This window comes from Zalophus californianus, chromosome 17, assembly GCF_009762305.2.
Source record: "Zalophus californianus isolate mZalCal1 chromosome 17, mZalCal1.pri.v2, whole genome shotgun sequence".
In the NCBI taxonomy this organism is placed as follows: domain Eukaryota; kingdom Metazoa; phylum Chordata; class Mammalia; order Carnivora; family Otariidae; genus Zalophus; species Zalophus californianus.
Window position 1 is genome coordinate 12,961,057 of NC_045611.1, and position 26,325 is coordinate 12,987,381.

Genomic DNA, 26,325 nt, shown 5'->3' on the forward strand with positions numbered 1-26,325 from the left:
AGTATAAAAATTCTAAACCATACACAAGGTGAATGGTAACATTCCTACCCCCAATCTTATTTTCAACTTTCTATCCACTGAGGATGCTGCTATTAACAACTTCTTGCGTTTGCTTCCAGGCATTTTCCTTGCATCTGTCAGTACGTGTGTGTGTGTGTGTGTGTGTGTTTTAAGAGAGAGAGCGTGGGGGGGGGGAGAGGGAGAGAGAGAATCTCAAGCAGGCTCCTGATGCAGGCTTGATCTCACCATCCCGAGATCATGACCTGAGCTGAAATCAAGAGTCTGACAATTAAACCACTGAGCCAGCCAGGTGCCCCACCCCTTTCTTTTTAATGTAAATAGGCTCATATACTTCATAGTGTTCTGAAATTGACCTTTTAGCAGTTAAAAGTCTATGAATATTTGTAGTTTGAACACCTATATCTATCTTATTTTAACATTTCATTTCTTAAAATACTGCGGAGACATTTGGGGTCAATCAGTAACAACTTTTTAAAAAATATATCCTCAGGGAGGAACGGAAGGTGGCCCAGGATGGGGACTGTGTCCCTGCTGCTGGCACTCAGTTGTAGGAGGAATTTTGCCATGCCTTTGTATCCTGGATTGCTGGGGTTTGAGTGATCATTAGGCACCAGCCTACCCTGTCTAGTTGATCACACTTTTAATAGAGAGAGGTTTGTTTACTTTGTGCTGGGGAAACAAGTCAGGATTAAGGCCCTATTTCTGGTAAAATTAACCATTCTTGAAATGAACTGCTTTTGTTCTTTCTTTTTGAGAAAAGATTAGCCTGGAGGCAGTAGAAAATACCAAGTAATTCCTGAATAGATTATTAGTGATTTTTTCCCCCCCTTTCTTTGGAATTTGAGGAAATAATTGTGTAAATAATTTGTAGATAAAAGATAACAAAGTTCCGGTATCTGTAGCGGGGCTAATCATTTTTTTGTGCCAGATGTCTTTACTAGCCTGGTGAGGCAACTGGATTTCTTCTCTGAATAATGTTTATATATATATTTTTTGTTGTTGTTAAAGATTTCATTTATTTAGAGAAAAAGTAACGCATGTCTGTGTGCATGCACATGTGAGCAGGGGGAGGGGCAGAGGGAGAGAGAGAGACTCTCAAGCAAACTCTGCGCAGTTTGAAGCCTGATGTGGGGCTTGGTCTCATAACCCTGAGATCATGACCTGAGCTGAAGTCAGGAGTCGGACACTTAACCGACTGAGTCACCCAGGTGCTCCCCCTGCCCCCCCCTTTTTTTTAAGATTTTGTCTTTGAATAATTTATTTTTATTTTTTTTAAGATTTTATTTATTTGACAGAGAGAGGGAACACAAGCAGGGGGAGTGGCAGAGGGAGAAGCAGGCTTCCTGCAGAGCAGGGAGCCTGATGTGGGGCTCAGTCCCAGGACCCTGGGATCATGACCTGAGCCGAAGGCAGACGCCCAACGACTGAGCCACCCAGGCGCCCCTGAATATTTTTTAAATGCATGTAGTCATAAAATAGCCAAGATAACAAGGTATTTTTAAGTTATGAAAAAGTAATATATGTGCTTCTTTATCAAGGCTTTAAATAACAAGATGGTGCATTTGAAATAGGTGAGTTAATTTTTTTAAAGAAGAGATCAGTGTGAAGGCTGTATGCATTCAACACACGTTTGTTCATGTTACAGTAAACTGTTTTGCCTTATAGACAGTCAAGAATTTTCACTTGAACTGACCTCTTTGACAAAACTACAGTACAAATGATTGGCCTCATTATATATTGACCAACAGATGTACTGGAAAGCAGCTAGATGTTTGGGCTACCACCATAACACATGGCTTCCCCATCTGGTGGCTGAACAATCCGGTATAGTTACCCAGTGGTTAGTTACATCATTAGGAGTATCTGTAGATAAGGCAACTTTGATAATGTGTAGTCTAGCAGATCTATTGAATGTAACTTTGAAGTAGTGATGAGAGGAATAATTGGAAGTATGTAAGTTTTAATGTTATATGAATAAATGTCATTTTTATTGGTGACAGTCACAGATACTGGTAATATTATAGTTTATATTTTTAGTTGAAAGGAAACACTAAATTTCAGTTCAAGGTTATATAACACTCATTTTACTACCTGTAAAAAAATACTTTGCTAACTGAAGAACTGATACAAGCCTTTTTTGTTAGTAAAACTTGTTGCTTCGAACTGGTTTGCTTTTTGGAACATGAGGGCTTTTTCCCTTAATGATGCCAGGGCTTGTAGCCAATAAATAAGCTTAGTAAACTAAAAAGTACTGTGTCCCCCAAGAAAATCAGGTTTAGTTGTGAAAACTTGGTACAAGTAGACATTTTTTCCTTTTTCTCTGTTCAGATAGCTGATCTGGCCAATGAAGACACACCACAGCTCTATGTGGCCTGTGGTAGGGGACCCCGATCATCTCTGAGAGTCCTAAGGCATGGACTTGAGGTAAGCTGGGTATTTTTAGATCATTTGCAGGGTTTGGGAAGAATCACTGAAAAAGCAGCTTATGGCTTTATTCTGATGAAATCAATGACAAATTTAATGTTTATATGAAAGAAAAAATGTTTTCCTCCTCTTCTTTTTCCATAACAAAGTTTAAATTTCCTGATCTTTAACATGTTAGCACAGTAGACACATTTTTAAAAATTGGCAAATGGGGTTAAAAAGGGGAAAATAACCCCTATTGGCTCCAGGTTCACCAGCTAAAACATGGAGGAAGTCTGCGCGGAGCATTTTATTCCATTTTCTTCTAGTCTTGGTCTGTGTTCAAAGTGTTTAGGTATTTATGTATTTTTAATTATATTAATACTATATATATATTTATATTTTATATTTATATATATATATGTTTATTATATTTCCTAAGTTGTATTCTTTTTAATGTTTTTGCAATATTCCACTATAGTGGATGGATCAGAATTTATTTAATAAATCCTTTATTGCTGGATCTTTTAGGTGACATGGACACTCAAATCCCATATCCTCTTAATTGGTTTTAAGGTTGATGCTTTTCTTAGCAGGTTCCCTGGAGTTGATTTTGTTAAGAGAAAATAAAGCTTCCTATGGCAGTTTGCTTTAGAGTTGCGGGTTGGCAGACTATAAGCTCTCAGTGACCCATTGTGTGTTCTTGTAAATTTTTATTGGAACACAGCCAAGATGACTGACCTTGGTTTTGAATTCTGGCCCTACCATTTAATAGCTGTTACTAAGCTTTAGTTTCTCCTCTTTTATAAAATGAGCTCAGTAATGGTACCTGCTTTAAAGATTGTTGTGTGAATTAAATGAGATAATGCATATGAAGAAGCACTTAGTTCAAGGTCTGGCATACATATAGCTGTTCAATTTATGCTAGCTATTAATACTGCTGTTTCAGGGAATTTGAAAATTTTTTGGCTCTGCCAAAACACTCATCAGGCTAGTAAATTTTTAATGACTTGAACCCAATTTAGACTAACAGTTTTTGATTGCTCATGAGATACTGTTCAGCTTTTGACAAAAACTAACATTCTCCACCAAAAGTGCATACATGCATTAACAGAAAATTTTGTGTACAGTGTAAGAATCCAGTTAAGAATTGTTTTTGAGTCTTCCACCCCCTCCCACTTTTTTCCAGTTCTACAAAAGATCTCTGTTATACAGAAAAATATTTTGAAATTGTTAAACGTTACTTTGTTCCTGTATATCTATTTGTTGAACCTTGTTAAGCTAGATTATGGTCTCATTTGAGCAGGATCACTGTCACATGTTATATTTGGTATAGAATATGGCACTCCAAAACTGATATTTTATTGGTGATGAAGTTTTCCACAATTTTCCTGTTCCATGATCAGGTATTACTATTATTTTATTAAGTAAAAAAAAAAGGGTAAGGCCTTTAATGGATATATGTGAGTACTCTCTGTAAAATGTGGTTACATGGTATGATATTTTAAGCAAATCATTTCTGGGTCATTTAAAAGTAACATTTTTATTTTGGAATGGTTTTATATTTACAGAAAAATTACAGGGGTTTTATAGTGAGTTCAAATGTAACCTACACCTAGTTTTCCCTTCTAGATCATTTAGTTCATCTCAAATATTTCATTTCCTCTCATGTTTGAGAACTATATAGGATATTCAGAGGATTCTTGACTCTAACCTTAAGTAGCATAAAATCTAGTAGGAAGGACAGAATAATTCCTGAAATCACTTTTTAGGTAAATGCCCTAGGAGGTGATAATTTCTGTGAGAGCTTATAGGAGGGAGAGTGGACTGCCTTGCAAGAGGATAAGGGAAGATTTTTCCTAAAGGATGTGGCATTTGAATTGGCCCTTAAGAGAGGGGGTTTGGCCTTAAGGGAGCTAGGGAAGAAATGGGATGCTAACTTAGATGATGCCCTGCTTCATTCTATGTGCTCTCTTTTTGAGGAGCATGCAGGCATGTCATACTGAAAGAAATTGTGTGGTTTTTGCTGCAACAACTATCCTTCTAAATATTCCATCACTTTTTGCTAAACTTTGTTACGGGGATTGCCAATATTGCCAAGCCTTTTTGGTTCTTAGTGTTCTTTTTTTTAATAAAATGATTCCATTCTTTTAAAGATTAAAAAAAAATTTTTATTTTTAAGTAATCTCTGCAATCCAACATGGGGCTTGAAGTTACAACCCCAAGATTAAGAGTCACATGCTCTACCAACTGAGCCACCCAGGTGCCCTGGTTCCATTCTTTTAATCCAACGTGCATTGTGAGCACTGCCTTTTTGGAATCCTGTTATCTAGTGTAGTTGTAAGCAAGGAGCTAAGTTCTATGCTCACTGGATCTGTGGTTTGTCTCTTCTCCTGTCAGGTATCAGAAATGGCTGTCTCTGAGTTACCCGGTAACCCCAATGCTGTCTGGACAGTGCGTCGGCACATTGAAGGTAAGCAGCCCTTTCCCAATAGTCAAAATGCGGGTCTGGGTGACATTGACAATAGAAGGCTTAGGAGTCTGCATTCATAAGATTTCTATATTGCTTTATTTAGCAATATACTAGAAATACTTTCTGGCGTGACACCATGTTTCTCAGACTCTCTGAATCAGGATGCCTCCACTTTTTTGTGCACATATTCACCTTTAGGATACTGGTTCCATCTGTGTAAGAGGTGTGGTGTGAGGGAAAAGTTTTTACTTCCTCATTTTTCTTCAGTGTTTTCTTCTATTGTGCTGAAACCACGGTGAAGTTGAAGGTGTTGTGCTAGGTATTAAGAGGTTTAATTAAGCTTATTACTCCTTCTCAGTGGGTGTAGTTGTGTTTCAGGAAAGTTTAGACTGAGATTGAATGGAATCAGAATTTTAGAGTGGGTGGAAAAGAAGGGATGGAGGAAACAGGAGTCCATGCTCCTGGATAAAAGTAGTCACTTCATCCTAAAATTTTGAAATTTAAGTGAAAATGCATAATAGTACAACAGTAGGAAAGTCTTGAGTCAGTTGAATTTGAGAAATGAAACTTAATCCTCATTTGCCCTTGGATTCTTTGGGGGTATAGGTCATTCCTATTCCTAGACTTCGTCTTCCTCTTGTTCCCTTAGGAATGTCGGCCTGGTGAGTAAGATCACCCTGGCTAGCATACAAAGCTTTTTCAAGAAAACAGCTGGAAATCTTCCTGATATTTTGATGTTCTAATGTTTGATTTTATGGGAGCTGGGAAATGTGTAGGAGGGAAACCTCTTCCTATTAGTAGAATGCTCATTGTGGATTTTGTTTTCATGTGGACATGTGAGCCAAGTCTGAGATGAGTAGAAAGAAAAAGCAAACAGGAGGTTAGTAGGTTCATTTTTGCCGAGAAGATAGTTCTTAGATGATTGATTTTGAAGGATTTCCTCATTTTGTGTAATGTCTTCATAAAGAAACTGGTCGTCATTGATGTTCACCTTTAGCTTTGTGGCTGGTTGATATTACAGCTCTTGATGTAAACATTGCCTACACTTTGAATTTTTTGAGCCTTTGAGATAAAAACTAATATTCCCCCCTCTTGTTTTTTTGTTTCATTTTCTACTTCTTAAACTTGAACATAGGTTTAGATTTACAGGAAGGTTACCTCTCATTTTTATGATGAAGGCAGAAAAATAACACAGGTTGACTGTTCCAAGATAGTGCGTTGAGGTAATAGAGACTGAAGGCACGGACTCTGAACTTCAATCCAGTGTTCATTTGACTAACCCTGTAGTGGGAGTCTGTGGGTCTTGCTGGTTTTTTAGGATAAGTGCTATACTCTTCATCCTGCAGTCTCTCAAGTGTCTTACCTTGTACTGAGTAATTAAGGTGGGACCCTTGGCGTCCCAGGGCACTTGGCGTCTAAAAAAGAAGACAAGTATACAACACTGCTCTGTGTGCTGATGTAATGAAAGGCACAGGCCTGTTGCCAGGGCGGGTTAGAGGACAGGGAATGGGTTTATGTTGGAGAATCAGAATCGGTTGGACAGGGCATGATAAGTCAGTGATAAGTAGTATGTTGCATGATGGAACTTGTAGCTGAAATTTTTTCTTCTCTGAATACCAAAATCTAGGAAAAGACTTAAATCCTGATAAATTTTACTCTTTAGAAACTATAATTTGGGTGATCACCCACAAAAACAGGTCAGGTTCTCTCTGTTTATCCTCTTTCCAGATACTCCAAGTTACTGTTGAGTGAATAGCCCACATGTCCACACATGCTGTAGTCTTCCAGGCAACTACTAACCTTGGCTGGTACGTGGTGATGCACACTACCAATACCAAGCCTTTTTTTCTCTTCCACAGGTGGCTGGTGAAGGTGCTGATCACCACAGGTGTGTACGTACTGCTAGGGTCTACCATGGGGTCTTAGAGTTTACCCAGGGAGAGGGATCTGCACAGAGTAGTAAGACTGCCCTGATGGCATCTCTCAGAGGGTAACTTTGCAGTTGGCTGTCGTGCATTATAGAGATGCATGCCCTTCTGCCTGTATATTACGTGGTCTGAGGCAGGAATCAGCTTCCCTTACTTTTTCCCTTAGTGGAAAATATGACTAATTTTGTCTTTCACTAAGCTGAAAGAACCTACAGCTAGGAAAACCTTAACTCCATACTCTCCTTTGGAGTTTTGTATGTTCCAGTTGTACTGACTCAAGTCCTGGAGAAAGCTGCCTTTTTTGGGAGTATAATCAGGACTGCTGAGGCAAGACAGGCATGAAGTAGTCCGAGTATAAAGTGAGAATGAGATGCTGGAAGCTTAAGTCACTTTACGTTTTAGAGTGAGCTGTTGAGCTTCACATACGAAGGCAGAGGAAAGAATAAAGTATTCCCTCCTCTGTGGGCCGCTTCAGCAGTGCTCAGATAGAAGTCCTATTTAAGTGAGAAAGATGCATTCTCATACCCTAATACATTCTTCACTGAGGTATGAACTAATGTTCTCTTTTTATATATATAAGATTTTTTTTTTTAAGACTTTATTTGAGCAAGAGAGACTGAAATAGAGCACAAGTGGAAGGAGAGGGAGAAGCAGGCTCCCGGCTTGATCCCAGGACACTGGGATCATGACCTGAGCCGAAGCAGAGGCTTAACTGACTGAGCCTCCCAGGCGCCCCTGAACTACTCTTCTTTTATATGAAACTTGTAACTTGTGGAAAAAGGCAAAGTGGATATTTATGGTCATTTACCTTGATTTTGTTCTGAATTCCAACTTTTAACCTATAGCTTCCCTAGGACATGAGCAACTAGCTTGCTATAGGTCCTCCTGGCTGGAGAATGGAGACGGGAGAAGTTACAGTGTGCTTAGTATTCACAGAGTAATAGATGTTATGAGGAAATCTGTGATACAAAGCAGCTCTACTGCTTGTTGACTTGCTCAGGGAATGTAAGACCCTATCTAAGTCCACTGAGCATCTCTTTTATTTTTATATCTGAGCAGTCTGGGGCCTTGGGTCAAAGGGAAGGTAGAGACCCAGGCAGCCCACCTTCCTTTGTCTCCTCGTTCTTTTGCATGTTAAAATTTGCATGGTCTCTTTGCTGGAAGTTTCTCCCTTTCCCCTTGACTGATGGAGGAGACCAGAAATCCTGACCATTAACAGCCCTTTGTTGTTTGGCTTTAATTTGCTCTGGCACAGTTTTTAGGATATTAGGTTTCAGTAATGAGAATGTGGGAAAGGACGTAATATTCATATAGTTAAAATTAAGCAATTTCTGTTATTTTTTAGACGCTATAAATTTCCACTTCAAAAACAGCTGGAGTAAAGCTTCCAAGTTTGGTGTTTGGAGGTTCATTTTGGTTTTGTTGTAAACTATTAAGACATCCATTTCAGGGACAGCCATGTCCTTACTCACAGGATGGTGAACAGTGCTGTCTTACGAAGCCATTTTATAAGGTGTCTCCAAAGCATTTGATAGATCTTAACAGTTGTAACAAAAATAATCTAAAACTAGCTGTTCGCTTCTCCCGTGTTACTCCTTATGATTTGGAACTTGAACGCTTATTCTGGATTTCCTGGTATAGCCATTGGATTATACCCATTGGGAAAGATCTTTGATCTTTGCCTTTTAGCCACCCATTCAGTATATGCATGTATTAAGCACAGGTTTGGAAAACAGTACTCACCCTTACTTACTGGGTGAGTAATTTCATGTGTAAAGCAATTTCATAATTTATATTTATTTCTATATATTTCTATTTAAAAATGCTGATTACAGTCCATCAAGTTGAACATGTCCTGCTCATAGGGCAGAATACTACTCTGGGCTACACCAATGATACATCTTCAGTTGGCCTCTTTTTCTGTGAAGAACACTGATTCTTCTAAACTAATTGAGTAATCTTGGTTCAGCTGAACCATCTTTGCAGCAATCAAAATCCGAATTGTGTCCTTGATGTGAGTGGGGTGGATCAGCCCTGTGGTACTAAGTTCTGACAAGGGTTTAGGCACGAAGGGTCCTCTAGCTACTTCTGCTACAAGTGAGGTAGCCACTTTAATTTAGTACCCCCCCAAAAAAAAACTTAATTTAGTACCTTGCCTATTTGTCATTCTGTCCCTTGTTCACCTGATTTCTTATGAGGGAAGGGGGACGGAAAGGGGAATTGATACAGAAAATTCAAATGTAAAATAGGGAAATCTCAATCCTTTCTGAAAAATATAACTTTCTTTAGCATTTATCAAGCTGTATGCCCAACATTGTGCTGGATGTGGGACACACACAGAAGCTGTTTTATGTGTAGGATGGCATATATGGGAAATAGGTGGCCTTTAACTATGGGATCTGTATGAGAAACTTCTGGGATTGCCTGTATTCAGATCCTCTGACAAACTCATTAGTGTTTGTTTATCCATAACTATGTTTTGTTAAATGAAAAGCAAATACTAATAGGGTTGCTCATGACCACTAGATAGTTGCATTTTTAAATAATGAGAGTAGAGAGGTCAAGGACTGACAATATAAACAGCCCCCCTCCCCCCCCCCCCACTTCCTGGTTAATGCTCTTATCTCATTCCTATTGGGACATCCTGGGATTCTCAGTTATGAACCTGAGAAAGATAGTCTCATTGAAGCTTAAATAATCTGTTTTATTCATTAGGTCTTGTGTTCCCACATAAGCTTCTTTTGGAAGAGGCTGGGGACCTTTCCTGGTTATAAGGATTATCTTTAAGAATGAATTGTGATTTGCATCTGGCACAAATAAGCAAGCTCTAGCTTCGGTTATATATAAATATCGTAGTATTCAGAACTTTGTCCTGCCTGGTTACCCTGCTTTGTCTTCTTGCATTTTTCCGGCAAATGTCTCAAGAAAAATTAGCTTTCGGAGGTATTGGGGTGGGTATATCTACTCTCAATGTATTTAGGCATTTAAGGAAGCAAAGTATATCTGTCAGCTGTTACAACCTTCAGTTATCTTTTGGATCATCCTGTGCTGTTTGCCACATGAGTGTGTGTGTGTGATGGCTACACATAGAAGTGCCTTGGAAGGTTTCTGAAGAGAAAACATAGTATGTCTCAGTTAGCTTTGTAACTAATGAGTTCTTAGCTAACCACTTCCTCTTATCTTCCCTTTTGCAGATGAGTTTGATGCCTACATCATTGTGTCTTTCGTGAATGCCACACTTGTGTTGTCCATCGGAGAGACTGTGGAAGAAGTGACTGACTCTGGGTTCCTGGGCACCACCCCAACCTTGTCCTGCTCGTTGTTAGGAGATGATGCCTTGGTGCAGGTGAGGTTCCCAGAGAGTTACTCACCTTACTTTGTCCTTTCATTGTGGTGTAGGCTGCTATGCTCACATTAATGAGCTTTGAATTCTTTTGAAGTGGACATTGCAAACATGAACTTGTTTTAAGTTGACCTGTCCAGGGCCTAGTAACTCCCTTTTTGTCATTGACCCAAGGATGACTTAAATGCAGTGGCTCCAGTTCTGACAAGAGTGACCGATCTGTTAGGTGTGTGGGTCATGCTGAGCAATGAGTCACATTGCTAAAGTCCAGTTTCCTTCTGGTCACTGACTCTAGGTGTATCCTGATGGCATTCGGCACATACGAGCAGACAAGAGAGTCAATGAGTGGAAGACCCCTGGAAAGAAAACGATTGTGAAATGTGCAGTGAACCAGCGACAGGTGGTGATCGCCCTGACAGGAGGAGAGCTGGTCTATTTTGAGATGGATCCTGTATGTTATTTTATCATTCATTGTAGGACTTAGTATAAGGGTCCAGAGGTAAAGATGAGAGTTGTAGTCTAGTATCTAGATGATACTGACAAGGAGAATTCAAGAGGGAAAGTGTACATAAGCCAGTCTGGCCCGGTGGGGGTGGGGTGGGAAGGGTAAGTTTATGTCTTAAGTCTAACTGGAGTTATGAAATCCCATCCTAGCAGTGAAATACTTGCTTCTCTTGCCCTTCACACTCTACTTTTCCACCAAATATTGACCATAAGTTTTAATTTTTATAATCTGAAGCCATTTCAGAAATTTTCTTTTGCTTTTCTGTATGGAAGCATGTTGGGTATACTTAATTATCATGCTCTTAGTTTCTGGATGTGGCCAACCTGGTAGTCTAACTGTACCTCTGGTTGGGATTTCTTTGTCTTTAAGTTCCATATTTGAACTCTCTCTTACCCAGAGTATTTTCATGAACAGATAAACAGTTCTTTATGTTTCTATTTCCTGAGAACTAGGTTTGCTTTAGAAAATTTGTGGCATGTTGTATTTGTCCAAGACAAGGATAATTGTGTTGTCTCTTGATTGTCTTGTCAGTAATTTTGCTTGCTGTTAGCCTGTAGAGTTCAGTCTTGGGACCTTAAGTAGAGAAATTCTTAGTCATTGCTGATAGTAAGAGAGGTGAGAGGAAGCAAAAAGGAATTGAACAGTACCTCTTCCTTTCCCAGGCCCAGGGTTTAGGGGCAAGTTGGAGTGGTTTGTCACCTTTCTCTTTGTTACTTCTGTAGTCAGGACAGCTGAATGAATACACAGAGCGGAAGGAGATGTCGGCAGATGTGGTATGCATGAGTCTGGCCAACGTGCCTCCTGGAGAGCAGCGGTCTCGCTTCCTGGCTGTGGGGCTGGTGGACAATACTGTCAGAATCATCTCTCTGGATCCCTCAGTGAGTGTTACCCTTGACTTCAAGGATCTTCCCACTGGAACCTGAGCTGCTGGCGCACTCCTGATGGGTGTTTCTGGGATCAGCTGGGCTAGCCCCTGCAGTCAGCACCTGCTGCTTCTGATTATTGTAGCAGCACACCTCAGGAGTTTTCTGCGGTACTTTAAAGATCCTGATCCCAGACTACTAAGTGCTTTCTTGCTTTAAGCCTTGACTCCCTTTTATAGTTAAAAAACAACCCAAGACCGTTTGCAGAAAAGGACTTGGACTGGCTCTGGGATGGCTTTTAAGATTAGGTGCCTTTTGCTTATTTTTACTTCTACCATTATCCACTTCTATGGAAGGGAAAGCATGGTTCTCTCCAGAGTTTATTCTAAGATTTGGTTTAACTAACTAGTAGTAATCCACTTAGAACTTACTCTGTAGGATTCCCCGTCCACGAGAAAGTTAATTTCTCCATTCCTCGAATTAGATTTCTCTGGGTAGATTTTTCCAAAATTGGTCATTTCCTATGTTTTAATTCTTTTCTCTTTCCTCCTTAGGACTGTTTGCAGCCTCTGAGCATGCAGGCTCTCCCAGCCCAGCCTGAGTCCTTGTGTATTGTGGAAATGGGTGGGACTGAGAAGCAAGATGAGTTGGGTGAGAGGGGCTCTATTGGCTTCTTGTACCTGAATATTGGGTTACAGGTAAGAGATCCAAGGCTCACATTGTATCAGCCCTTTAGCTTTTGTGCAGTCCCTGTTCAATACGGACATTTGCTGTGCCTTTTCAGTTTACCACCTTATGAAAAGTGAAGGGTGCTACTGTGTGTTCCATTTCTCTCAGCTCTTATTAGAACAAGTCAGGCCTAGGACAAAGTTTTTGAAGAGTCTTTGATACAGTTGTGTTGTGATCACTGCTCTGGGTCAAAACTAGAGGGGTTCCTCAAGAGTCCTTTGCAGTTCTCACAATATGCAGCTTTTTGAAACTAATATCTCTTGGTTTATAATGGGCTCCTTTAGTCATAAAGGACCCCTGGATGTGCCCTATTGTCAAAGCAGTGGGGCTCTTCATCGCATGAAAAGCAGGAGCCTAAGGATAGCATAGTGTCATCGGTTTTTGACTATATACTTTTCATTTTCCTTAATGATTATTTGTTCAACCCCCTGGGTAAATAATCTAGCCCTGTGGTACTTTTTGCTTTTTAGTTTTACTTCCTAATTTACAAATTTCTCAAACTGCACAGGAGTTAGACTAATGTAACAAACCTCCATGTACCCATCACCAGTTTTAATAGTTACCAACATTCTACTGTTCTTGTATCTATTCCCCCTTTTTTCTTTCTTCTGAAGTATGATAAAGGAAATCCAAGATGATTTATCCTTTCATCTATAAATACTTGAGAATGTAGCTCTAACAGATGTACGGGTTGTTTTCTTTTTAGGCCTCAATTTTATTACCATGCCCAGCACAATAGTTCTTCAGTTATCTGATATCTTGTTCATGTTCTGGCTTTTCTTGGTTTGTTTTGTTTTTGTTTTTCTAAAAATGTTTTTACCTTTGGTTCTACTTAGGATCTGCATAAAGCTATCTGCAGTTTGCTTCATCTACATGACCTATTCTTTTGTTTCTTTTAATAATTCCAACCCCCCCCCCTTTTTTTAAAGAATCCAGATCATTTATTTTGAAGAATTTCCACCTTCTGAATTTGGCAGTCTTTCCTTGTGTGTTTAATGTTTGTCTATCTACTCTGTTTCCTGTTAACTAGTGGGTGGATCTAGACCATGTTGTCCATTAATATAATGCAAGCCACATGTGTAATTTAAATACAACAGTAGCCCAAAAAAGGAACAGATGAAGTTAATTTTAATGTTTTCTTTAACCCAGAATATTTTAAATGTCATTTCAATGTGTAATCAGTATAAAAATTAAGATATTTATGCTCTCTCTTTTTGAAAAGTCTTTGAAATCTGATATTTTGTATTTTATACTTAATGGCACATCACGATTCTGGCTAGCCACGTGTGGTTTGATGATTATAGAACTGGAAAGCACAGATGAAGAGGTTGATTAGATTCAGATTTAATATTTTTGTGGGGGACAATGTTTTATAAGTGGGCTCTTTCTGTTATATCACATCAGGAGGCGCATGTAATGTCTGGTTATCCTACTTTTAGTGGTGTTAGAGTGTTTGTATCTATTTTAAATTATCTGCTCCCTGTCAACCTTTTACCTAGTAGCAGCAGTCGATGCCCATTGCCTAGGTTGATTATGTCATTAGGGATTGAGAAATGATTTTCTGTTTCACTCTTCATTTCGTAAGCTGGAACTTTTCTCTAAAGACAAAATTTGCTTATCCCAAAATACAGTTCATATGGGGAAAGAATAAATACTTTGTTTTTTCCCCTTTGTTCATCTATTTTCACAGTAAGGAGTTGGTGCCACAGCAATCTCAAGTGGGGACTGATGAAATAATTTTTTTTATAACAGTATGAACGTGGAGATTTTTATATATGTGTGCTTCAAACTCTTATGGTCTTTTCATTTTTGGATGCTAAATTGCCTCATTTTAGATGAGTAGGAGTTCCCTTTTGAAGTTAGTTCCTTTGTCCTTTTAACGTACCCTGTTATCTTTGGGTGCTTCCTTCTGATACAACAGAGTGCCCCTGTATACACCTGGAATATTCTTGCCCCAGACCTGAAGTAGCTGTTTTTCTTAAGAGTCTTACTCTCTTTAGGAGAAATGGCATTTAGAGACCACAACAGGCCTTGTTTTTTTAACTATGCATGTATCTTTTTTTTTTTTTATATTTATTTATTTTAGAGTGCATGCATGAGTTGGGGGAGGGGCAGAGGGAAAGAATCTTGCCTCAGGCTCCCCACTGAGCAGGGAGCTTGATGCGGGGCTCCATCCCACGACCCATGAGATCATGACCTGAGCCAAAACTAAGTAGGACGGACGTTCAACTGACTGAACCACCCAGGCACCCCTTAACTATGCATGTATCTTTTCTTTTTTTAAAGATTTTATTTATTTATTTGACAGAGATATAGGGAGAGAGGGAACACAAGCAGAGGAGTGGGAGAGGGAGAAGTAGGCTTCCTGCTGAGCAGGGAGCCCGATGCAGGGATTGATCCCAGAACCCTGGGATCGTGACCTGAGCCGAAGGCAGACGCTTAACAACCGAGCCATCCAGGCGCCCCACTATGCATGTATCTTAAAATTTAAAATTATAAATAAGCGTTTAACATACATGGCAGAAAGAATTTTAATAGATATGTAGTGAAAAGTAAGTGCTTTTCACTTAGTAAATGCTCAGTAACTATTTGAGTTGAGTGATTTAGTGAGAGTGAATGAGTGGCTGGCTGATTATTAGGATATTCTTTAAACCCTCAAGTCATTTCCTTCCACTTGTTCTGAACTTACATATTCTGTGAAGTAGCCAAGGGAGCTACCATTAGGAGTAGGCTTCACCCACTCTTTTTCCTTTTTATTAGAATGGTGTGCTGCTAAGAACTGTCCTGGACCCTGTCACTGGGGATCTTTCTGACACCCGCACTAGGTACCTCGGGTCCCGTCCTGTGAAACTCTTTCGTGTCCGGATGCAAGGCCAGGAGGCAGTAAGTAATGAAGAGGGCAGGCAGCATGTTTGGACATTAGTGGCATCAGCTGAGAAAAGTTCCTTTGGAATAAGCTTTCCTTTCATTAATTCACCCATATATAGTTAGTTTGATAGTAGCTCTCTCTTAATTAGTTTCCTTCCTATGGGAAGTCTTGGGTCCCTTAATCCAGAGCTTTTCATGGCACTGAGCTGTGTTTTGGTATGGGTGGAATAGGATATCAATCTGTTCAGCTCTAGGCTGGGCAAGTGGAGCAGACTGAGAGGTAGCTAGAAATCTTATCTAGGGTACCACTACCCATGAGCAACCTTATATCACTACCAGGGTTTACTGTGTAATGTGAAAGAGGTTGGGAAACATTGTGTTCTTTGTAGCTAAGAATGTTATTGTTGCTGGGTGCTGTGCTAGTTCTTTACTTGTTAACTGCATTTAATTCTTTTTTTTTTAAAGATTTTATTCATTTATTTGAGAGAGAGAATGAGAGATAGCACAAGAGGGAAGAGGGTCAGAGGGAGAAGCAGACTCCCTGCTGAGCAGGGAGCCGGATGTGGGACTCGATCCAAGGACTCCAGGATCATGACCTGAGCTGAAGGCAGTCGCTTAACTAACTGAGCCACCCAGGCGCCCTGCATTTAATTCTTGAAACCCTCCAGTCTTAGTAATAGTATTCCCATTTTACACATATGGAAATTGAGGCTTAGAGAGATTGAGTGATTAGGTCATACAGCTCGTAGCCCATGCTTTTAGCAAATACTAAGCCATACTGCCTCTTCTCCAGTCCTCTTTCCTCTCTCTTTTTTTTAGAGAGGAGGAGAGAGTGTATGCATGCATGAGGGGGAAGGGACAGATGGGGAGGGAGAGAAAATCTCAAGCAGGCTCCACACTCAGTGCGGAGCATGACGTGGGGCTGGAATCACAGCCCTGTGATCGTGACCTGAGCCAAAATCAAGAGTCGGACACTTAACCAGCTGAGCCACCCAGGCGCTCCTGGTTCTTTTTTTTCTTAAGGTAGACTTTTAGGTTTCTAAAATTCCTTGGGATATTGTGCACACTGAAATTTGCAGATAAGGTCTGTGGTTAGCATTCTATGTTTGTTTTTTTCCCAAGCTTATTGGAATGTTTCTCTTTCCTCAGGTGTTGGCCATGTCAAGCCGATCGTGGTTGAGCTATTCCTACCAGTCTCGTTTCCATCTCACCCCCTTGTCTTATGAGACCCTGGAGTTCGCATCTGGCTTCGCCTCTGAACAGTGTCCTGAAGGCATTGTGGCCATCTCCACCAATACCCTGAGGTGAGAGTCCCACGGTTCAAGCCCAGTGGGAATCCTTTCTGCCAATGACTGGGATTGTTGTTTTGTCAGAGTGTTGGAAGAAGTTAACGAAGTGATGGCAGAGAGCCGACTCTTCACCACAGCACTAGAGTGTTGCAACTGAAACAATCATTTGGCTCAGGATTTTAAGTACCTGGTAGCCAAGTTTCGGTGTTTGGAGTTTTAGCTTCTGTTTAGGTTTTCAGGGCCAAGTTTTAATATACTCAGCAGTACAGTTTCCTTGAGATTAAATCGTCTTGTTTTCCAGGGCAGTACTGTTAGATTAGTTTTAGAGCGGGCAGGCATTGGATCACTGATAACTTTTTCTCATTTGGTCCTGTCATTTGCAGTGTTACGTCGTCCAATTTTAACCTGAGTATAAATTATTTAGGCCTTTTGCAAATTGACGGACTGTTATTTATGCTGATTATGTTGGAGTGAGCACTATTATACTGCAAGATGTCTAGTCAGTTTGAAAAATAAGCTATTAGGTTTGACTTTCTCAAGTTTTGGGTTTCATTTTTTTCTTTTTTCATCTTTTAATGCCACCTGTGTACATGTCCTGGTTGTAACTATTGGCTATTCATAAGAGGAACCCTATCAAGAGGAACTATATATATAGCCTCTTGTTAAGTGGATGACTTACCAAGTGAACTCCCAGATTTCTGTGCAGCACCTTTCAGGATCTTTTCAGTCATTGTTCTCTCTCTCTATAACCTTCACACCTTCATGTACCTTCTCTTCCAGCAGAATTGCTCTCGCCTCATGTTTTTTTTTTTCTCTGTACCCTGGCATGCTTCCCACACACATCTCTGCCAGTCAAGACCTTGCCTCATTCATGGACATTCTCATTATTTATGGGTGCTCCTTCTCTTCCGAATTCATATAAATCTAGACACACCCACAGATTTTTTCACTTTGTAGCAGTAGAGCATTTCCTCCCCAGAACAGGGAAGGCCATTGTGTGAAGTAGTTAACAGCAGAACTCTTGGAAACAACAGCGTTTAGAGTACTTACTGTCAGAACTAGTCACTTCCACTTATGAATAATGCTGCTGTGGATATTCATGCACCAGTTTTTGTGGGGGCATATATTTTCATGTTTCATGTTTCATGTTTCTTTGGTATATATCTGAAAGAGTGGAATGGTGTGGTCATGTGCTAACTCTATATTTAACTTTTTGAAGAGTTGCCAGACTGCTTTCTAAAGGGGCTTTAGAAAGCTGTTTTGCTTTTCCACGAGCAAGGTCTGAGAGTTTCAGTTTCTTCACATCCTCACCCACGTGCATTTATTTGACTTTTTGTTTCTACCCGTTCTAGTTAAGTGTGAAGTGGTATCTCATTGTGATTTAGATAGGCGTTTTTTTTGATACCTAATGATGAGCATGTTTTTACTTGCTATTTTCCTTTGGAGTACTGTCTGTTGAGGTCCTTTGCCCATTTTTTAACGGGGTCATTATTTTGTTACTGAATTGTAAGAGTTCTTTATATGTTCTAGTTGTAACCCCCTTATCAGATAAGATTTGCACGTATTTTCTGCTAATTCTCTCCCATTCTGTAGATTGTCATTTCACGTTCTTGATGATGTCCTTTGGCACACAAAGGCTAATTATTTTTTAAGGAATTATATTTTTTAAAGTCCATTTGAAAACTGCCTGAAGTCCTGTTGGGTATCACCAGTGGTGTAAGTTCTACTTAGACAGATGCTGACTAGCCTCATATTTTCTCAGGAGGAGTACAGCATAGGAATATCTGTGCTTCCTCCTATCTTGTGTGTCTTCCTGAGAGCAGGTGTTCTCTCTGCTTAGAATCTGCTTGTTGGCGTGATAGGGTGCCTTTATAAAACAGATCAGTATGTGGGTTGGATTAGAAGAAACAAAACTGAAGGATCACTGGTTTTGGTTTGGTTTTCTTTATGTGATACTTTTTTTCTTGCAGAATGACAACTTTTGATGCTTAAACACTTAATTTCGTCACTCAAATGTTGGTAAAATATTTGATTTAATGTTTCTCTCCAAAGAGAGGAATAATGCTGGGACGCCTGGGTGGCTCAGTTGTTTGGCATCTGACTTCCGCTCAGGTCATGATCTCAGGGTCCTGGGATGGAGCGCCCTGCTCAGCGGGAGGCCTGCTTCTCCCTCTCTCAATCCCCCTGCTTATGTTCCCTCTCTCGCTGTCTCTCTGTCTCTGTCAAATAAATAAATAAAATCTTTAAAAAAGAGGAATAATGCCAACATTAGAGCTTTTAGGGATCGATGCATTTCTGTGACTGATCATGGACTACTTTGATAGGCATTTCTAGATCCTGAGTGAGTGATCTATTAATTTCCTGTCTTTTCCCCCATAGGATTTTAGCGTTGGAGAAGCTAGGTGCTGTCTTCAATCAAGTAGCCTTTCCGCTGCAGTACACACCTAGGAAATTTGTCATTCACCCTGAGAGTAACAACCTTATCATCATTGAGACGGACCACAATGCCTACACTGAGGCAACAAAAGCTCAGAGGAAGCAGCAAATGGCAGAGGTAATGAGACTGACCTTCAGGGTTTAATTAAAAGGCATTCCTGTGAAATTTTGTTGAAAAGTTTAAACTCGTGTAATTGCTGATTACATTCTTTGTTGCTTTAAAAAAGACCCAGGTTCTTGTCAGGCCCTTTAAGCGGAGCCCTTTGCCTCAATCCTTGGTTTTAGAGGTTTTTTTGTGACTCGGGACTAATACACTGACCTGGGTTTATTCAGTACCCAGCTTTTCTTCTGGAACAGAGTTCTTCAGTCCTTGAGCTTCCCAAACAGTCTGTGTATGTGTTTCCTGGATTCAAGCCCAAAGGAGACAGCTTTCAGTTCTTTCCAGAAATCATTTCCCAGCAATAAAAACAAATAGCTTCCACCATGTAAAACTGTGTCTGGCCTGGAAGAGATGAGACAAGGAGTAGTAGTAAGGGAAATCAGAGGGGGTGGGTAGAAAAGTGGTGTTTTCATCTTATGTATCTCAGGCTACGTGCCATGTATTTGCCATAGTCCGATGTTAGGTTTTATGGCATTAAAGAATGGAGTACCTGGTTTCCCCTTTAGTGGTTTCTCTCTTCCCCTTGTCTGTACACTTCTCCCTTTAATCTTCATTTTGGGAACTCTGGTTTTGGCCCGAAGACTTTTCTACTTATATGATAATGAAGTCCACCTGGAGGTGTTGCACTGCTTGTCTGCTTTTCACCCACCACCCACCTCTGAATATACCATCTCTTCCGTTTTTGTGTGTGATTTTGTTTTTTTATTTAGGAAATGGTAGAAGCAGCAGGGGAGGATGAGCGGGAGCTCGCTGCAGAGATGGCAGCAGCGTTCCTCAACGAAAACCTCCCTGAGTCCATTTTCGGAGCTCCTAAGGCTGGCAATGGGCAGTGGGCCTCTGTGATCCGCGTGATGAATCCTATTCAAGGGAACACGCTGGATCTTGTCCAGCTAGAACAGAATGAGGCCGCTTTTAGGTAAGGAGCTCAGGACATCCAGGGTTTTGAGGGCTGGAATGGGAATTCTCTGTGCTGTAACTAGTGCCTGATTCCTGTTTCTTTCTCTGTTTGCAGTGTGGCCGTGTGCAGGTTCTCCAACACTGGTGATGATTGGTATGTGTTGGTGGGCGTGGCCAAAGACCTGATCCTCAACCCCAGGTCTGTAGCAGGGGGCTTTGTCTATACCTACAAGCTCGTGAACAATGGGGAAAAACTGGAGTTTTTGCACAAGGTAGGAACCAGCCATTGGTTCTCTTGGATCTTGGGTCCTACTGGGCTCTCCCACTTCTGGTTAAGTTGTGGGTCAGGTCTTCTGGTGACCATTTTGGGAGCCAGATTGATTATGTTCCATCTGTTGGTGGCACACAGAAAGTGCTGGGGCTTTCATGCTCCAATGAAGCTCTACTGCCTGGGAGTCCCACAGGAGGCCTGCGTGCTAACCAACCACAGTGGTGCCGTAGGTGCATGCAGAATTGGCCCCTGGTGGCCAATTTGTGACCAAAATCCAACAGTTCTTTTTTATTTTTTTATTTTTTTAAAATCCAACAGTTCTAAAGAATTAATATTTTCTGGAGAATTAGCATTTAATGGATACACTTTCCCTTTAGAAAAATGGAAAAGTTCTGGGGCTGGGTGGTGGTGATGGTTGCACAACGTTGAAAATGTTTGATGCCACTGAATTGTACACTTAAAAATGCTTAAAATGGTAAGCTTTGTGTGTATTTTATCACAGTTTTTAAATTAAGGGGGAAAGAAGTCCTGTTCTTGTTCCACATGGATAGCACATGCACATAGCTCCTTCAGCCTTCCACAGGGGAGTGTCCTCTAGGAAGGAATTACTCATTTCTTTGTGCTAAAGTCCTTGTATCTCCCTTACAACTAAGATGTCACTTGTCACTAGCACTCCTTTCCCATCCCTCCACAAGCAGCAGTCACTTCTCCAACATTTAGGCTTTGCTGTTTGTGGCAACAGTTGAATTATCACGGGCTCTGAGACCACATTCATTGGGCGTCAGGGCTTCCTTTCACATGTTGCACTGATCTGTTTGCTGAGTGACGTGCAGTGTGTGGGACCTGTTCATAGAGACTTATATGTGTGGTTTATTTCTCTGACGAGCCAAAGGTGATCACTCATTGTCTGTCTTGTAAAGACATTTTGGGTCAGGAGGGTGGGGCTAGCATTTGGCTGGTGTTCTCATAGCTGCATTGCCTGCTTTTCTTCTTACAGACTCCAGTGGAAGAGGTCCCTGCTGCCATTGCCCCATTCCAGGGGAGGGTGTTGATTGGTGTGGGGAAGCTTCTGCGAGTTTATGACCTGGGGAAGAAGAAGTTACTCCGAAAGTGTGAGAACAAGGTAAATATGCTGGTACAGGGCCTCAGAACTAGCTAGTGAGGAAGGAGGAAACATTGGCGGGATGGTGGACAGTAACTTAAAATCCTATGACTTTTTAGGACCTTGTAGTTCCTCAGTTCCAGCCTTAGAATTAATTAGGCCTTTGAGACTTGAGAAGGACAGAAGTTAGGTGGGTTTCTTGACTTCTTCACACTAAGAACCAGATTTCTGTCCTGTTTGCTACTACAGAGTATTTAACTGTGAGAATTGAGCATACATTTCCACTGTATTAAAACCAGTTAGCTCTTTTTCCATCTTTTAGAAATTTGTTGACTGCCATTCTATAGGTTCTGTATATACATTACAGTCAGGGGAAGCTGGACTTTCTCTGGGTTCTGAATCTCAAGGTTATACCCATTGATGTCCTTGTTTTTCCCCAGCATATTGCCAACTACATCTCTGGGATCCAGACTATTGGACACAGGGTAATTGTGTCTGATGTCCAAGAAAGTTTCATCTGGGTTCGATATAAGCGTAATGAGAACCAGCTTATCATTTTCGCCGATGATACTTACCCACGATGGGTCACTACAGCTAGCCTCCTGGACTATGATACTGTGGCTGGGGCAGACAAGTTTGGTAACATTTGTGTGGTGAGTTGATGTTTACATGGGTTACACTGATGTGTAGGAAAGCTGGCTCTTTTCAGTGGTAAAGTCAAGGACCCAGGACTATGATCTCTAATATGGAAACTGAAAATAGGTATAAAATTCAGTCCTAGTAAGGCCAGTTTTAAAAAGGAAACTTTGTGTTCTTTAAGCCCTCTTTTTTTTTTTTTTTTTTTTTAAGATTTTACTTATTTTTGAGAGAGAGCATGAGCAGGCCGGGGGCGGTGGGGAGGGGCAGAAGGAGAGGGAGAAGCATACTCCCCCATGAGCTGGGAGCCCGATGCGGGACTTGATCCAGGACCCTAAGATCATGACCTGAGCTGAAGTCAGATGTTCAACCAACGGAGCCACCCAGGCGCCCTCTTCAAGCCCTCTTTACTCGTCTTTTATTTATTTTTATTTTTTAAAGATTTTATTATTATTTTTTTTAATATTCTCTACACCCAACATGGGGCTCAAACTCACAACCCTGAGATCAAGAGTCGCATACTCTACTTACTGAGCCAGCCAAGCGCCCCATTCTTATCAGTCTTTTAGAATCCCCTGTCCCCCATCCCTTCACCACCTACTGGTCCACATCCCTCCTTATGGAATATGATTTGATAGTGATGATAGGTTTCACTTGAGCTAAAGAGTAATACTTACTTTTTACTTTTGCAAGAATTTTGGCTTCTCTTTCTAAGCCCAGTTTGACTTCTCTCGTTTTTGTTCTATAGCCTTTGTTTTGTCCTTGCTCATGGGTTGAATCTCTTGAGGTTGTCACTTAGACACCAGGTTGCAGGAGACAGGCTCAGGCCTCTGTTGAAGGTGGTGTCCCAGGCTTGCTTTTGTCAAGGATCTGGGGCAAACATGTTGCTTGGTGATCCAGATGAGTTGGTGCACGACCCAGTCCTGTGACTTGTGTCACTTCCTTGTAGGTGAGGCTCCCACCTAACACCAATGACGAAGTGGATGAGGATCCCACAGGAAACAAAGCCCTGTGGGACCGGGGCTTGCTCAACGGGGCCTCTCAGAAGGTAAGATTGCAGAAGGGACCCTGAAGGAGAGGTGCCAGCCTTCAGGGTACGTTCCCCATGACCCACATTGAGGGAACATTTTTTTAGTCAGCTACCTACAGTGCACATGATTATGCTGAGTACTCTCCTGCACATGGAAATCCTTTTCATAGCCTCTGATGGTTAGATGCTGGGCTTGATGTACAATGACCAAGTCACCATTCCATGTTTATCACTGCAAAATGGAATTTTTCCAAGACATTTTAGCAGTGACTAGAGCGTAGTGTGTTCCTTGGAAAAAATTGTTGCACAGGGTCATTCCTGATTTTAGCCAGCTCTTCTCTGAGGGGTTGTTCTGGGCTCTTTACTTTTCTCCTGTAGGCATATGCTTCTGTAGTAGAGCAACTCTGGACTTTTTTAAAGATTTATTTATTCATTTGTCAGAGCTCACAAGCAGGGGGAGCGGCAGGCAGAGGGAGAAGCAGGCTCCCTGCAGAGCAAGGAGCCCAGTGTGGGACTTACCAGAAATGATCTAACTTCAGCATTGTGAGGACATTAATCTCAAGTAAACGTTAAGAACATTCTAAAGTATTTTTAAATGTTAGTATTGTTTATATTTAAAAGAAGGTGAAATCTGCCCTTTGGAGGCACTGCTTGCTCTTGGGAATCTAGAACAGGTCCGGAGGGCACACACAGTTACTAGTCTGTTTTCAACTTACAGGCAGAGGTGATCATGAACTACCATGTGGGCGAGACAGTGCTGTCATTACAGAAGACCACACTGATCCCTGGAGGCTCAGAATCACTTGTCTATACCACCTTGTCAGGAGGAATTGGAATCCTTGTCCCATTCACATCCCATGAGGTGAAATCTCCCACACTCTTCTGGCCTTTGCCTTCACAGGGTTGTTTCTTGGTGCTAAATCAGCCTAAGAGGGCAAATCTTTTGTCCCCACATGTAGCTAGGCATGTTCTGGAAATTTTATAAGGTGACAGAAGTACCTGGGAAGATAGGAATCCTGATCCCCCCACCCAAGCCATTTGTTTTTATACTGTACGAGGTTTGGTTTAATTCTTTTTTAAAGATTTATTTATTTATTTTAGAGAGCAGGGGAAGGGACAGAGGGAGAGGGAAAGAGAATCCTCAAGCAGACTCTCCACTGAGCACAGGGCCCAACATGGGGCTTGATCCCAGGACCCTGAGGTCATGACCAGAGCTGAAGTCAAGAGTCTGACACTTAAGCGACTTGAGCCACCCAGGCACCCCGGGTCTGGTTCAGTTCTGGTGTGGGTATAGGATTAGTTAGAGGCCAAAGCCCTAGAATCACACCCCACGGACTAGGAATGATGATCACTACAGTGATGTAGACTGTGTACTTCCTGACTCCTTAAGTCAACTCTAGGATTGGCTGAATTGGGTTTATGTCATTCCAGCTAAGGAAGCTGGGGTCAGGAATCTGACTTCACGAATCAGTCTTTACATGTGGTGTTCTCTTGTGTTCTGCAAATACAGGTGGGGTTTCTTTCAGGTTTTAGGTATCTTGTAGCAGGAAAACCTGTGGTTGTCAGAGGAGCAGTTGGATAGTTAACATCTTTTTGGATGGTAAAAAAAAAAAAAAAATCAATGGCTTGTCTGTTCATTGTGCTTCTGGAAACCATAGGCTAGTAGTTGAAATCCCTTTTTTCTTTTAGTGACAAATTTTTTTGTTTCTTCCACCAGGACCATGACTTTTTCCAACATGTAGAAATGCACCTACGGTCTGAGCATCCCCCTCTCTGTGGGCGAGACCACCTCAGCTTTCGTTCCTATTACTTCCCTGTTAAGGTTTGTCTTTGTTGGAAATCTGGGTTGAAAGGGGGCATCCTCACCCTATGTAACTGTCTTTTCTCTGGCCCTCCCTCCCTTAAAAGTTAGAACAGTCCTGAATGAAGGAGCATCAAAGGAGTGGATTGATGGAGGCAGGAATGAGGGGGGAGAGGAATGGCTAGTGATTTTCAGGGACCTCTTCCCCCGGGGCAGACCACAGCCAGAGAAGAGGCTTCACCCAGTTTTGCTACTCTGAACGCGGGACACTAAGGATGAACTTAGAGTAGTGTTCCTGGCTCTGTAAATGGTTCAGATATCTGAGAGAGAATAAAAGCTTTTCTTGCAGCTGCTTTAGCATGTGCCACTTTCTTTAAGCATTTGACCTATTTCTTTTTTTTTTTTTTAAAGGTTTTTATTTATTAGAGAGCGAGCGCGAGAGAGAGAAACAGCATGAGAGGGGAGAGGGTCAGAGGGAGAAGCAGGCTCCCCGCTGAGCTGGGAGCCCGATGTGGGACTCGATCCCGGGACTCTGGGATCATGACCTGAGCTGAAGGCAGTTGCTTAACCAACTGAGCCACCCAGGTGCTCCAGCATTTGACCTATTTCTTCCTCACTTTTCTGTGTCTTAGAATGTGATAGATGGAGATCTCTGTGAGCAGTTCAACTCCATGGAGCCCAACAAACAGAAGAACGTCTCTGAAGAACTGGACCGAACCCCACCTGAGGTGTCCAAGAAGCTTGAGGACATCCGGACCCGCTATGCCTTCTGAACCCTTCCTTTTCCTGTGGGACTTGTGTCAGAGACTCTGTTATGTTTCCCCCACCACGTGACTCTGAACCCATATGGCAGAAGAAGGGTGGCTGGATAATTAAGACTTTGTAATATTAAAGCTAGTAGGTCTTTCCTATCCACTCTTTCCCTGGAGTGACTGGTTCCCCCTAAAATTGGCACTGAAATTTGCTATGCTTCTTTCTGCCTAGTACATAATACATTGATCCCAGGTTCTGGTGTGTAATAAGATGTTCCCTCTTCCCCAAAGCTTTCCCTGCATTGATATTTCTGGCTCTCTTGTCTACTTTTGTATACACCCTTAGTTTTTAACTGGTTTTCCTGTAAATATAGTTTTGTATAATGTTACCTTTGTGGGAGGGAGGGAGGCAAGCTGAGGTGGGGACTAGGTTGAATATAGTATAACTCCTGAGTTCTGGCATTCTGGAATCTAACCAGAAATACAAATCTAGTTTTTACGGTGGCTTGTGTCCATGTGTCTTTTCTGGGGGTGAGAATTTAGGTGGGAAATTTGAGCCTGAGAGCAGGAAGAATGGAGTATCCTTCCTTCCTTCCAGCTACCTGCTTTTTATTTCTGGCACCCTGTGGCCTCACACTCCCAGCTCCAGGGTGGTTTTCTGGCTTCCTCTAGTTCTTTTTGCTATGCAGATGAAGCTTGGGCTCAGTAATCATGTGGTCAGCCACGCTTTTTCCCATTGGATATCGAGGAATGGTGGCTGATTTTTTCTTTCCTGTTTTAGCTTCTTTCTACTTTGAGGTCTTAGAGTGAAGGATTTG

The 26,325-nt window shown here is 41.4% G+C and overlaps 1 protein-coding gene across 3 annotated transcripts in view; it reads left to right on the plus strand.

Moving 5' to 3' along the window:
* Positions 1–26,011, plus strand: part of SF3B3 (splicing factor 3b subunit 3) — a 42,845-nt gene extending 16,834 nt beyond the window's left edge. For all 3 annotated transcript variants that reach the window (XM_035725280.1, XM_027620095.2, XM_027620096.1), the window contains 17 exons: positions 2,350–2,445; positions 4,825–4,897; positions 10,020–10,171; positions 10,464–10,619; positions 11,396–11,551; positions 12,091–12,234; positions 15,026–15,148; positions 16,283–16,437; positions 18,802–18,976; positions 19,729–19,934; positions 20,031–20,187; positions 21,184–21,309; positions 21,729–21,941; positions 22,874–22,972; positions 23,673–23,816; positions 24,672–24,776; positions 25,388–26,011. In XM_035725280.1, the coding sequence (XP_035581173.1) occupies positions 2,350–2,445; positions 4,825–4,897; positions 10,020–10,171; positions 10,464–10,619; positions 11,396–11,551; positions 12,091–12,234; positions 15,026–15,148; positions 16,283–16,437; positions 18,802–18,976; positions 19,729–19,934; positions 20,031–20,187; positions 21,184–21,309; positions 21,729–21,941; positions 22,874–22,972; positions 23,673–23,816; positions 24,672–24,776; positions 25,388–25,528 (2,421 nt within the window). In that variant the 3' untranslated portion in view covers positions 25,529–26,011. The remainder of the gene's footprint in view (positions 1–2,349; positions 2,446–4,824; positions 4,898–10,019; positions 10,172–10,463; positions 10,620–11,395; positions 11,552–12,090; positions 12,235–15,025; positions 15,149–16,282; positions 16,438–18,801; positions 18,977–19,728; positions 19,935–20,030; positions 20,188–21,183; positions 21,310–21,728; positions 21,942–22,873; positions 22,973–23,672; positions 23,817–24,671; positions 24,777–25,387) is intronic.
* Positions 26,012–26,325: the final 314 nt, after the last annotated feature.